Here is a 15,083-nt window from a genome sequence, read left to right as displayed (position 1 = left end):
TCAAACATAGAATCCTCATAAAATAAATAAAGGAAAATACAATAAAAAGTTAATCTTGAGCTGCGCTGAGAGAAGATATACCATAGGAAAACATGTCTGCCTTACCCATTGGAAGTTACAACAACGAAAAATTCTACATTTTCATTTGTGTTATTGTTCTTCGGTGACTGCGTTGTTGTAATCAATAACAATTAAATGTGCATGAACAATCCTAGTGCAAGTGGCTTATAACTAAGATAAGACAAATTATGTTGATGACATTGAAAAAAACTTTGTACTTTGTATTTACGGTGTGGTGTATGAAGTGTGTACGTGACTTGCGACGAGTTAGTCACCCTGGTAACGTTATACAAAGAAGAATCTGTACAGGTAATTCATTCAGTAATAGTATTGTGGCGTCGCTGATGAACGCCAGCTGAACTCAAGCGTTTGCAACGGCCTGTGTTTCAACCTAAATTGACGGAATGTCTTACGCAATTTTGTGTGTTAAAGTTAAAGAACGAAACGTGCCCTAAGTCTAAAATTAAGAAATAATTAAATTAGGTACGCCGGTTCGACTTCAATATCTAACTAACGGCAGAAGTGTACATAATACATATGCAATATCGTGCTAATCTACAAAAAAATATATATTATAGGCCCTGCCCTTTTAATGTTTAATTATATAATTTCTCGATAAAAAATATTTTAGCAAGTATGTACATGCTGTTTTATTCTATAATATTAACACTGATAACACAACTCATTGACAATTCACAACCAATAGAAGCTAGAGCTTTCGATCAAGTTTCAGTACTGTCGGTTAAATAGAAACCATAGAATAGTACCGTCATTTCAATCAGCCGCTTACAATGAAGCTTTTGATAGATAGATAGCTCTTGAAAAAAGGGGTGATCGAATAAAAAGGGTACTAGAGAGCGACACTATTGAGTAAACTTTTCGTGATCGTCTTCGAAAAGATAATATTTAGGAATATAGATTGGTCACAAAAAGGTATTAAAATTAATAATCGGCGTCTTAGTCATGTTAGGTTTGCGGATGACATCTCTATTTTAAGACGTAGAAGCAACGGTTTCGTCCCTAGACAAGGCGACTTCTAATATTGGTTTAAAAATGAACGCTACGAAGACAATAATCAGCCGAGAGACAGATCCATATGGAAAGTTCAAAAGGAGGCCTTAGATGAGGAAATAACAATAACTAACTTAGACTAAGAGTATAATAACAAAAGGAACACAATTGTGTGTAGCCTGTTTTAACAGTATGTAATGAAAGTGGCTTTATTATTAATATTTTATTGCTATCTAGAAAGTAGCTGGAAGGAGTTAGAATGTGGCTCTAGAACAATTAGGTTCTGAATATCTTAGGTCATGCTTTATTACGAGACTTACTTAACTTAATCGACATCTAATCTCAATCAAGAATGACCTGCTGACCATCCAATACACAAGTAGCACCATACTCATACTGAACTTTCCGTTTTAAATCTAGAAGTCAAGTCCTCGTTGTAGTTTTTTTAAATATAATGGCAACTCGTTATAGTTTTCAAGGTGTAAACATACGTAAATAGACAGAATATAAGAGGATGTGCTATCGCGTGATACTGTATTGCCATAACTGTGATCCATAATTCATATGTCAAATGAGATCGATGTTGACACTTGTGATTTGATTGACGTAAATATATAAATAAAAATAAATAAGAATTTCTAAAATAAAAAGGCAAGATCAAAATTTAAAATAGCGAAAAACACATCATACTAATTTGTAGGGATAATTTTAAATATATACGTCATAACAAGTGATTAATTTAATGGACATATACTTATAGAGATATTTTCTTTTATCAGTAGTATTTACATACCGGCTCTGTAGGGGACGGTTGTGTTTATCGCGCAATAAAAAACAAAATTGTTTTGTGCACTGGTGTGTTTTCTATTCGGTGCTTTTACAATTCTGGCAATCTTGAAAGTGTTACAGTGATCTTTTGTGTTATAACGTGTGTTATATCTGTTAGAAAACATTGTATGTGTAAATAATAATGAACTTATCGTTTGCGGGTTGTGGTTTTCTTGGCATATATCATGTTGGAGTATCAGTTTGTCTTAAAAAGTATGCACCGCATTTGCTGTTAGGGAATATATCAGGTGCTTCTTTTGGAGCAGTGTCTGCTTGCTGTTTGCTCTGTGATCTGCCAATAGGTGAGATTAAAAACCGTTTTGAATAATGTACACTATAATTTTATACTAACTTAATAATATTCTGGAATGACTATAGCTATAATCTAATCAATTTAAATGTAGTAATAAGCACTAAGTTTGAAGAAAAGAAGATTGTCTGGAACAGTTGTATTCATTGTGTTGATGCCCATACTGCTTTTACTGTAAAAATAAAAACTAAAATGGTAAAATTTAAGTAACTCACAACAGTAAATGTAAAAATATGTGTATGTACAAAGTTATTATAAGTTGGATATTTATTTTATTTTAATAAGTTGCTTAATTTGTACTTTCTTATAAACTAAACTTTTCTATTATTTAGTTTTATTAGACCTCCATAAAATAATAGAACCTATTTTTAAACTATTAACATAGACAATATAAGCCTGAAGAATAAGGTAATATAATTTAAAAATTTGTCCTCAATTTATTAACATTCCATAGAAACAAGTAAACCTTGGTGGTAAGATTAATTCTTAGATTATTAATTAGTAATATAACAATTTTGATCATTGATAAGCTGAAGTAGATAAATATTTTTTTTCTGCTCATAATGATTATATATAAAATCTATTCATTGCTAAATGATAATCTTAAATAAATTACATAGTTGAAATAAGAATCCAATAAACAGTTGTTTCACCATTGGCTAGATTTATTTATGCATTATTAAAATGTTTGAAGTTGCTATTCATGTTATAGCAATTCCAAACAATTGCATATTCATATTGCACAATTATATATAGATAACAAGAATAATTAAACATGGTGATAATGTGTGTGCTACCTTCACTAGATAAATTATAGTTTCACAACATATATATTTAAAAAAATATAAGAATTGTAAACCTCCTTTATTTATAAATTAGGTTAAAAAAATTATTTTCTATGTCTATTAACAATGAGGAAAGCATTTTACATATACCTATTTTGAATTATATTATTATTTATTTAATAATATACTACTAATAGTAATAATATTTTTTTAACATATTATTTCTCTGATTGCAAATGATGTTGTGCTTAATTTATTTTGCATGGATTACCAATAATATGTTTAGATTGAAGTACAAAGACAAGTACTTTGTGCAACTATGTTAGAGGCTATAATTGAGTAGAAATAAATATAAATATCCAATTATTACATTAAAATATATACATGCCCTTACTATATCACACTTCTGAAAATCTATGGGATCAGTGTTCATTGTATTGTGGCAAGTAGAAATCAGTTAATTATGAAATATAATTATTTGATTTTCGTACCTGTACATAGTATATCTAGAGGGTGAATAGTTAAAATTCATGTCCAAAGATATACTAAAGTGCTATGTGCTTCCATTCCAAGATACACACACACAGATAGTTTTTTACTTTAGAAAGGCCAATAAATGCTGCTTACTTACAGGGTGACAGAATTATTCTTTCATTTATAATTTTTTTATAGGGGAAATTACAAGTGATGTCTTAAGGATAGTTGGTGAAGCGAGGGCTGGCTCCCTCGGGCCTTTCAGTCCATCATTTAATATACAAAATGTACTCCTGGAGAGCATGGAGCGATACTTACCTACTGACGCTCACAAAATCGTCAGTGGGAAACTTCATATCTCACTCACGAGAGTGTATGATGGGAAGAATGTTATAGTATCGAAATTTGCGACACGGGAAGACCTACTGCAGGTAATTTTTCCTTATATTAATAAACTATAAGTTATTGTAAACAATAAGTTTATGCATCTGAACTACCACCAACTGCTGCTAATAAAGACAGTCCCTTCGAAACCAAATCCAAATTGTATTTACAGTAAAAGTTAGTGTATTATTTTTAAAGTTAACTGATCTTAAGATTGCTTTGACAAGCATTGTTAATATAATATCAATTGTTTGTTATACACAAATACCTAAAGTTAAATTCTCTTATTAGTTCTTGGGTATGTTGCCTTACATACACGTTGTATTTGAATTTTAGTAATTATTTTTGATCGACACAACATACTTACACCAGTTTTATGAAAAGTTCTAAACGTACTTGAAATCGTAGGCGTTGCTAGCATCATGTTTCGTGCCAGTATTCTCCGGGATGCTTCCGCCAAAGTTCCATGGGAACCGGTACATGGATGGAGGCTTTAGTGACAATTTGCCTGTGTTGGACGAAAATACTATTACTGTTAGCCCATTTTGCGGTGAAAGTGATATCTGTCCGAGAGATTTGAGTTCGCAACTATTTCATGTAAGTTTTATTTGGTAACTAAATTAAAATCTGATATGGAAGGCTGGTGACCTGGTACCACAGGGCTTCTCTAGTCCTAGGCACCGGCCTGTCACAATTTTAATACATGTACCTGCATTGTGTAAAGATACAATTAATTTTTTGTATTATGGTAATTTATGGCCTTCATTACAATTTTTCTTTTAAGTAAATGCCGGTGTATTAACTATATTAATAACGCATCTGTATAATGTATAAATTTTTGGTATTTTGGAGGTAAACTTAGATACATATACAGGTATAGAACTATCTAAGGAGAACATGAACCGCATACTGTTTCCTTCTAAAGCAGAGGTGCTGAGCAATATGCGCAAACAAAGATTCGACCATGCCATCCATTACGTCTATAAAGTAAACTCCATTACTACAACGTAAACGCTGTTTCTACAATGTAAACGCCGTTTCTACAATGTGAACGCAGTTTCTACAATGTAAACGTCATTTCTACAATGTAAGCGCTATTACTACAATGTAAACGCCATTACTGTAATGTAAAGGCTATTATTTTTTTATTTGCTTTCAAGCAAAGGCTAGTGTATTAAACTTCATATATTAAGAATCGACTATAAACGCATCTATATTATATATAAGATTGTGGTATGTTGTAGGTAAACTTAGCAAATACAAGTATAGAACTATCTAAGCAAAACATGAACCGTTTCGCCCGCATACTGTTTCCTCCTAAGCCAGAGGTGCTGAGCAATATGTGCAAACAAGGATTCGACGATGCACTGCGATTCTTACATAGGAATAATATGATTACATGCACTCGGTAAGTTATTTTGCTATGCAATTAGAATAAAATATATTTAATTTTTTGTTTAATCGACAGTCGAAAGCACGCTAAATATGTAGGAATTGAATTAATACTATATAATTCATTGTTTTTAAATTTAAATTTAGATATTGCTATTATCATTTGATCGTTAACATTGAAAGATATTTCAATTTGTAAATCTTTCCATAGATTCTCCACAAGATATTCTGATATTATTTTCTAATATAGCAATTCGTTTCAAATAACACTTCCTTAACGGATACAAGTGCCAACTTTCGTAGTTTACAAAATCAACGTTTTAAGTGCTTTACACTGTAGTGATATTAGATAAGTGTTTCCATATTAATGCCATTTATTTAATTCTCATTTCAAAAAGTACCATCCTATGTCCGTCACCTGCTTCTAAGCTATGTCCTCACAAACTTTCAGCCAAATCTGCTTAGCCATTCTTAAATGTTAGATAGTGTAATAAGCACGACTTTCTTTTATATATATAGATTATTCCCTTACAGATGTCTAGCCGTACAGTCAACGTATCAATTACAAGATGTCTTAGACGACACTTCATTCGAATACGACCCCGACTGCGAAGAATGCAAAACACATCGAGAGGTGAGCAAAAGTAAAAGTTGTTCAACCAGCTGATTACTGCTAAGAAAGTTTCCCCAACGTATATTTCATATAATTGTTTTCATATGTTTTTTAATTGTTCTTCTCTGTTGAATTTTGTATCGATGTGTTTTGCTATATTGCTCGAGAAAATAAAAAATAAAAATTGTTTGAACCCATGTTACAGGTTACATCCAGCACATGGGTTAAAATTAACTAAGTAAATCTGAAATTGGATTGGACCATGACGCATTCTCATTGATTTATTGTTTTGAATTTATCTTTACTATTTTTAACAATAGGACGCCCTAGTTGACGACCTGCCAGATACGGTGATGACGATATTCCAAAACGCGATAGATTCTGCCAACAACGGCCTTGTCAATTGGGTGATGCAGCAACGCGGTATGCGCGCCGTCTCACTTCTAACGTTGCCTTACCGAGTGCCCGTTGACGTCATGTATGCTACATTTACCAAGTGAGTTTTTATTCTTTTCATATATCACTGTTCCATTCGATAATCACATATTCTCAATCACTATACTGTAACTACCATTATTACAATGTAACCGCTATTACTGTAATGTAAACCCCATTACTATAACGCAAAGACCATTACTTTAATGTAATCGCCATTATTATAGTGTAAAGGCTATTGCTAGAATGTAACCGCTAACATGATATAACTGTCATTGCTATCGCATCATTGTGCATTGTGAGCTAAGGTTGATAACTGTCACAATTGAGTTTTGTCATAGCAAAACTTGATTTGTCATCAAGTTTTGCTGCTTTCAAGTAAGCAGATTTACTGCAATTTATCTGACTGAAAGCTTCGGGCCTGGTCGTGGTCAGATTTGAAGATCCTCTCTTTAGGTCGGAGGACGTACTACCTTCCTCCACTGTACTCTTTCGTCTCTTTCTCTCAAACTATGTTTAAGCTGTTATGAAAATAATTTGGTTAAAATTCAATTTGACTTTTTTATTTGACCAGCCATTACCTACCGTTATAATTACAAAATAAACAAAATTTCATATTCTACAAAGATTTTAATTAATCTATGCGTTTGAGCCGGAAATTATTTTTATCAAGTTGACGTAACGAATTAATATCGCATATTGCAACTGATAACAGTCTGACCTGAATTGACGCAAAATTTGAATACTTTGAAAACAAGCACAGTTGATATTCGTATCCTTATCAGAAATAATTTGTTTTGTTTTGAAAAATGAATACAACGCTTCAAAACGTCACTAAATAAGAATTTACCGAAATACGAAAATTCAATACAATTTTCTTTATTGGCCCATTTAGTTAGAGGTAAATGTTTTACTTGCGTATATTGCCTGAAGTTGCGCACTTCCTGCAATTTGCCTGGTTGTTATTACGCCATAATGCTTGCCTGAACGAGATAACGTTTTGGCAATGAGGTATAATAATATTTATGCTACAAAATTTTAACATTTATAAAAAATTGTTTCTGAATGTTTTAAACTTTCGTAGAAACATCCGGACTTCGCATGTTAACGCTCTATTTCGTTTGACGGTATGTGTTAGCAAGGGTTGCGTAAGCGGTTTCCACATAACGTTTATCGGATTTAGTATTAACATATTTTCTATTAAGAAACTGCTCGCAACGTCATTTCATTAGTGGAAATATGACGTTGCATTTCTATTTGTCAACGAACCACAATATACAATTTTTAATGTGACAAAGATAGGCAATACATAAACAAAGAGAAGAAAAACAACATAGATTCATAAATTATAAAAAAAACTAAAGGAAAGTCGATTTTAAAGTGTGAGATTATGGATATCCAGATCTACCTCGTTTATCAGAATGCTTAATCTGAACATCGGTAAGCTTTGGCAAAACGCGTTCTTCGGAAACGAGGCACATATGGTATCATGTGATGCCTGGGGTATGTTGAGGGTACAAGAATTTTAGATAAAAGGTTGTGGCAATCAACCTGATTGTTAAATAGCTTAAATGCAAATTCTATATATTAAATGAATCAAAAGAAAAGTTTTCTAACATAATATAGTATTTTCAATTTGTGGTCAACAACTTACGATAGTTATTCTGTCCTTCGACAAAGGCCTTCTCTAAACATTTCCCCTTTTGACGTACTCTTTCTCTTCTTTTTTTAATATCGTCTTCCTTTTTCTAACGTCTTCCTTTTTCTTACAATACTTGAAATAAATTATACATATTAACGAATATAAACTACCAATTAACTCATTCAAACCAGTGCATAATAGGAGTAGAAGTTTCTACAAGTTTTATTTAATACACTTTTAAACAAATTTCTTAAAATTTCTCTCTTATCTTGAGAAACATCTCCATTTAAATCAGTCTTTATAAGGTTACCTAAAATTACTTAGTGATATATGGACAAGTGAATCAATATAGGTATTGATAAATAAACCTATTGCTAACTAACTAACATACACAGTTTTTTATTGTAGAATTTGTTTGGAGGGATTTTTTTAATTAAATTAAAATACTTTTATGTTTTGTTTGTGGTCTAGGTGCTTAATTTCCCGCTTTCATTACACACCCTAAATCCATTTAATGTTACCATGTGATTTTTATCGGAATTAATTGAAAGCTAGTTTCTCTGAGAAAACTAGGTCATGCAGAGTTCTAAACATTGGCGCGATTCGTTTGATTGTCATTGTTTAAACGGAATGATGGAATGTGTTGCTTGTCTGTGATTGGAGTAGTCCCTTTCGTCTTTTGTTTTACAATCGCAGCCCTCGGAATTTGATTAATATTGGTCTGAGCTAATTTTGACATATTAATGATCTGTTTATGACATTTAATTTATTTATTTACAGCATATCTTTTTTATAAAATTAACAGAAATCCCTTTGCTATCCATTGATCTTTTGTTAGTACATTTTCAAATCATGGTACATTGACAAACCCCCCCCCCCATACACTTCACAAATAGATCGCTCTCCGGCGAGTTGAGAAAACGTGGAATGGGAGCTTGTTGACGCTGGAGCCGAAATGTTAACTGACTGTTAAATTCGGTTTAGGATGTATCATTTACGCACAATTTAGATTCTCTTAGTTTTAGCATGGCATAATGAGTTGCACTTATCGCTTTCTAGCTATATTGGTGATGAGGTAGAGACTCACGCTGAACAGTACGATGTGGTGGGAAATGTGAGAGTAATTAGGAAGAAGTGTATCCGACACAACAATACGATGACTAGGTTAGTGATCGCTTGGTGGTGGTTTATGTGCTTTGATTGGAGTGTCTTATTGAGGGAACTGACATTGCCGGCTGCTTTGTGTTCTTTGGAGTGATGGATATCGGATGTCAAAATCCAATACGTTTTTGGCGTAGGGGCGTCAGAGCTTTAAGTCTCGATTTCTAACCTCATATGTGTATAACATTGCCATTTATTCACTACACTTACTAAAACAAGTGTCAACTGTCAGCTGTCAATTTTTAAGTAAGCGTGTTTTGTTCAAACGGTCTTAAGATCACTTTACGACAGACGTAACCGACTAACGCCAAAAAATTTTTATGAAATTATGTAGTGACGTGACAAAACATGAGCTAATGTCATTCTTTAAATTCCTTTGGCGGGAGTTCGTGATTAGGTTATAGGTACGTTGGTGATTTCTGTGAATTAGTTCACCTAAACCTGGAGATGACTGTTCATTATTACTTAGGAAATTAGTATTTAGGTTTTGTTTAGATTAGCAGGCGCCATGCTTTACTTGATGTTGATAAACGTATTTGCTTTTACATAATGTCTTAATAAATATGGGAATATTCATCAAATCAGTGGGGAAATCGAGACAATGGTGGTGGGGAAGAAATCGGTTCGTAGTTCGAATCGGCAGTACGATTTGCCTACATACGAGGCCACGTAGGGTACGATCTAGGGTGCACCCCACCACTTCCCAGATGTTTCCTCGGATTTTAGGGCCGTGTGTAGACGATTTGAACCTCCAAGAGGGTATGGGTCCTTTGATCATACATTTTCTTTTTTTTATATTTTAAATTTAAGACGTTAATATTTTTTAAAAGATGTTTATAACTTTTCATTATTAACCAAACTTAAATGCCCTTTCGAGTGTCCTTAGTGCAGTAATATTTCGAATTTTCGGCAATAATCACACACAATCGACACAAGTCGAAGTATTTGACAAATAACGACTAGGCAAACACAATTCATGCATATATCGTCTATTATCTATGTTAAAATAGGTCAGTGTGTGAGCACAGATAATACGTGTTCTTTGTCATTTGTATCAAGTTTCAAATTTTGCGGTTTCTAGTACAAGTTCAAATGTTACGCAAATACTGTGATGTAATGTCTAGATTGACGTTAGCTTAGCTATTTTATCAACAAATTTAAGGTCGCAAATGTTTTGTAAAAACTGAACTTGTTAATTATCAAATCAAGGTCTCCGATTGCGTATTGAACGATATGGTTTTCGCGATTATTTATAACATTGAAGAAATGATTAGATTAAATACTATAAGAGCCACGATACCAGAATACTAAAACTTAGTTTCTTCGTGAATTATCAAAAATAACTACAGACAAAATCTGCTATAACAACATCGAAAGGACTGCTCCGTCATAAAAGCCGATAGTCGTAACAGCCGATGACGCTGTTATTAAATACCTAATACAATAGAATTCCGCCGAGACCTTTGATTTTGGTCAATATAACCGGTATGTTGTTCAAAACGATGTCGTAAACGGTATAATTACACTATTTAATAATTTACACATAATTAAACTGTTAGTGCGGTATTATCCTATCACATATTCAACGTAGTTATCATAGTTTGTTCGACCTCGAATATAACAGATAATGTAAGTACATTGCACTGTATTGCTCCTAGTTTTTGACAACAGATGTCGTGGTATCGGTTTCACCTAGCACCTAGTTTCCTTCTATCTAGGTCGTGTGAGAAAAAGAGTTTTGGAATAGAGAGTTGAGTTGATATTGTTTGGCATTTATCGTGTTATATAAACCTAGTCTATAATTGCAGATACGAATGATACGAAAGCTACATTTGTATTCGGTTATTGTTTTAAGAAATTCCAAGTATGGATGATTGTAAATAATAATATGATTAGATATTTTCCGGCAACGTAATTGCGAGCCCTCTGGCAATGTGAGTGTATATGGGCATATCATTTAACATCAGGTGAGCCTGCCTGTTGGCTCCTTGTTAGAAATAGGTATACAAAAAAATGTGTGCGTGTGTGTGACTTGTGTACACACGTAATAAGTAAAACTTCTTTATGACCTTATTTTTTGAAAAATGATCTACTATATGCAACGTTACAGAAATTTGTTAAATAAAGTTAAATTAGATAAAGTTTAACAAAAACTTTTTATTATCATAGACATGAATACAAATAAAACAATTATTTCATTTTACCTTATTACTATTAAGATTATTACATAATTTTATTAATTGTAATAGAATTGTTACTATCATTGTTATCGTTATTATATATTTTTGTTATTAATTGCTTCGAATCTCTTCGAATCAACCGTGGTAGGGACAAGAACAATATGGCGCGTAACGGAAAATTTTGACGCGTAACCGAAAATTGTGACGGTAATTTTTTTGCGAAGCGAAGATAGAAAAGTTTCACTTCAATTAAGTAAAGTTTGTTTGATGTGTGTTTATAAGTTCCAATCTTAGTCATTTGAATAGTCAATCACTTAAGCCGCTATTGAAGTTTAGACAAACAAACACATTATAAATTAGTAAAATTACTTTTTGTTGATTTTTAGTGTTAAACTAAAAATTTCTTTTCGATTTTATGGCCCAATTTTCGTGGCAGGTTATATAAACACGGCATACCCTGATTTAACTTGGATGAAACGTCTAGTACCTACGTCATAGAGGTGTTGCAAATCATTATGCAAAATAATAATATGTACCATGTAATTCAATTTCTTTATCAAAATAATGTGTTCTTATCATAATGAGTTCTGTGATTGATGATAAAACGTTATCTATGAATATATCAATGATAAGGTTTTTAAAGATCCACCTTCAGATATATTGAAATATTACAACAACAATGTCAATAACGCAATTTATTTAACTACAAATGTGAATTAGGCTAATATACATGAAGCACAGTACAAGCGATTTGATAAATATGATATGAAATTGCGGTACACCGTTAATGACGAGGTAGTAATGGGGGACATGAAAGGAAGGTATTTGTTATTTTTCAGATGTTATTTTTGCTCTTAAACATCACACATCAAGGATAATCAGATACTTTTAAATATATGTGAAAATAACACGAGAACTTAAGAAGGCATAACGCTAACCAGATCCATGAAAGCTCCTCACAATCGTGTAGCCCGCAATATCGCAGAACACAACTTACTAGAGGACTCTTTGTATTCAAAGTCACATGGGGCCACCGAGCATCCGCGAATATACACTGTAAATACAACATTATGTAGGAATAAAGAAAATAACAATAATAGCAAATAAATTAACACATTTTCTAAAACGACGCCGATTATAAAAGAGGAGTGCTGGCTGAAGCTTGAATTAGTTTGAGTTAATGTCCTATAACCCCTAGGACGTCCACAGTGAGTCTCTATCGCGTTCGGTATTGTACCTCGTATTTCACTTCACTCCAAGACTTTCCAGCTCTCTTTGCCTCATCTGCAACTGTACGTCAGGTGTGCTTGGTACGGCCATGCTTCCGCTATCCTTGCGGGTTCAAGCCCTCGCCTGGGGATATATTTTAAGAACGTCGACATTTAAAGAAATGGTCTAAATGTACATTTAATAGCGGTTCTAATTAATAAAAAAACAACCGTTTTAACAGGCAAAACAGAAAATTCGCGTTTATATCCGTTAGAGAAGTTTCATAGATTGTAAATCAAAGATAATAATAAAATTTACTCTATGTTCTTAGTTTTGTCTTCTTTGTCTTATTATATGCAACTTACATTTCGTATACATAGTAAAATTTTGTATTAATATCTTTTTTATCACACAAATATACAGGATTTCCTACATTATTAACCTACATAATAATAATAACAAAAAATTGAAACACATTTTAAACATTTGGCTCCTGTGGCATTGTACATTTTTACTGGTAGCATTTCTTTGCTGTATTGCTATACTTATGATATTAGCTGGTTGCTTCCTCGCTCAACGAATCTTTAATACGCCTATGCACTTCAACCCCACGGCTCAAGAGTCCCATCAAAGAGAATAAAATCAAAGTTGGACGAAAGTCTTATATTTGAGCCGTTTGTTATTGAATTCCATATTTTTGTTAATCCGAAGGAGATGACCTAACCTAGCGTTCCTTAACGTGTTAAATTTAACGTCGGAAATTGATTTCGATTTATTTGTACCTCGAAACAAAGGATGTATGATGTAATTGGCTATTGAGTATGAATCAAAAGGTTGCATTCAAAACAATTAGTCATCACGCAGATGTTTGCTTCGTGCGTCGAACAAATACTGTATTAACACCCTTGTGTTTGTTTACAGTGTAAGATTGCGTTTCATCTATTCATTTGCCTTTTCTTGCTTGTCTAAAACCTAATGTTCGTATCGTTGTAGCAAATCGTTTTTGTAGCAAACACTTTTATCATATCTATAAAAATTAAGCTTCATTAAAGGTTGGTGTATGCATTCTTTAATAGATGAAAGTCCATATCAATTAACACGAGATACTCTAAGTGGCTTCACAAGAAACATGATGATGTTTTTCATAGATATGATTTATTCATTGAAATATATATCTAATGTTATTTATTTCGGGAATTTCTGGAATTTAGTTCATTACCATTCAATTCTTTTGTTTATGATAGTGTAAACCTACATCGCCATAATTGCAGAATTCTGTTCCATTATAGTCACGCCTATCTTGCTAATGAAATAATAATTTTTTCAGGTTTGTAGCATGCACTCCGAAGATGAGCAAGTCACTATGGAAACTGAGTTGGCGTCTCATCAGACAATTGCACGGGTTTTTATATTCCGCCCATGATCGTTCAGAAGCTGCCAGAGTGTATTACAAGTTGACGATGGATAAAGATGAACACCGATTGGATAAGAGGTATCTTCTTCATTAGCGACTTGTGTTATTAGTGAATAGCTCATCTGTGGTCCGATCTGGATGACCCATCATCAGCCAAGATCAGCCCCCTGTGCCTGACACACGCCGTCGACTGTGTTGGGTCTAATGCAAGACGGTTTCCTCACGATCTTTTCCTTCATCGTTCGAGCTAATGTTAAGTACGCACACAGAAAGATACTCCAGTGATTTAAGCCGGGGATCGAACCTTCGGCCTCTTGAGAGTCACACGCTAAAGCCCCTAGGCCATGAGTGCTCAGACTAATAATTACATTGATAAATTATCATATTATATGTATATATAATATTCTTGGTATCAAGAACAAATATTGTTAGTTCATTACTACATATTGGCCATGACTCTGAGGTCCCAAAAAGTAATACACACAGCGCACGTTTTCTAACAACTCTAAGCACACACACTCAAATACGGAGTGTATTAGACGCACACATATCAATTCGAATACTCACACACTCACGCGTACTTGAGACACGACTTTTGTTTAACACTAAAACTACTTTTCCCCAAAAAACATACGCTATGTACCTCCAAAGGTACTAAGGTAAGGTAGAAATTTTTATTTGATACGGATTGTACGGTGTTTAATAAAGCAGGAGGGATAAACCCAAACAATTATTCAAACAACTTATTGGAGGTTTTTGGATTTGTATTTTCACACTAAATTGATATCTTTTCTATTATATCTTATTACAAATCTAAATTTAATTAATAGGTACATAATAAGATAACGAATATAAAGCTCAAAAACGTGTTGTTTTTTTTAAATTGTAACACAAATATTATTGCATTGTGCTAAATGCTGACGTGTTGTTATCCATTGGCTTTGATATGTCAGATAAATTGTTAAGTGGACAAATAATTAGTTGTTTACTTTAATTGCGTATGAAAGCACAGATATCAACAAAACATTGTGTGAAGGGTTCTAGGCTGTAGAGTTATTTGCGTTTCAAGCCGTTTAACCGATTCAAAAGGACATTAAAGATACATATCAGATTGAGACTAGTAGACTGAAGTTGACGGCGTCTTGTATCTCGTTCTTATGTATTAAGTTTCTCATATGAATAAAA

General features: G+C 33.0%; 1 protein-coding gene across 1 annotated transcript in view; it reads left to right on the top strand.

Annotated features, from left to right (window-relative positions):
- Window positions 1–1,671: 1,671 nt before the first annotated feature.
- The window catches only part of LOC123711638, a 33,932-nt gene continuing 20,520 nt past the window's right edge, over window positions 1,672–15,083 (top strand). The window contains exons 1-7 of the mRNA XM_045664285.1: window positions 1,672–2,201; window positions 3,667–3,899; window positions 4,261–4,449; window positions 5,097–5,260; window positions 5,779–5,878; window positions 6,178–6,353; window positions 13,812–13,976. Coding sequence (XP_045520241.1) covers window positions 2,042–2,201; window positions 3,667–3,899; window positions 4,261–4,449; window positions 5,097–5,260; window positions 5,779–5,878; window positions 6,178–6,353; window positions 13,812–13,976 — 1,187 coding nt within the window. The 5' untranslated portion in view covers window positions 1,672–2,041. The remainder of the gene's footprint in view (window positions 2,202–3,666; window positions 3,900–4,260; window positions 4,450–5,096; window positions 5,261–5,778; window positions 5,879–6,177; window positions 6,354–13,811; window positions 13,977–15,083) is intronic.

The sequence above is a fragment of the Pieris brassicae genome, chromosome 7 (genome assembly GCF_905147105.1).
Source record: "Pieris brassicae chromosome 7, ilPieBrab1.1, whole genome shotgun sequence".
In the NCBI taxonomy this organism is placed as follows: Eukaryota; Metazoa; Arthropoda; class Insecta; order Lepidoptera; family Pieridae; genus Pieris; species Pieris brassicae.
The sequence above is the reverse complement of the archived record's forward strand: the minus strand, read 5'-3'. Positions and strand labels throughout refer to the sequence as shown.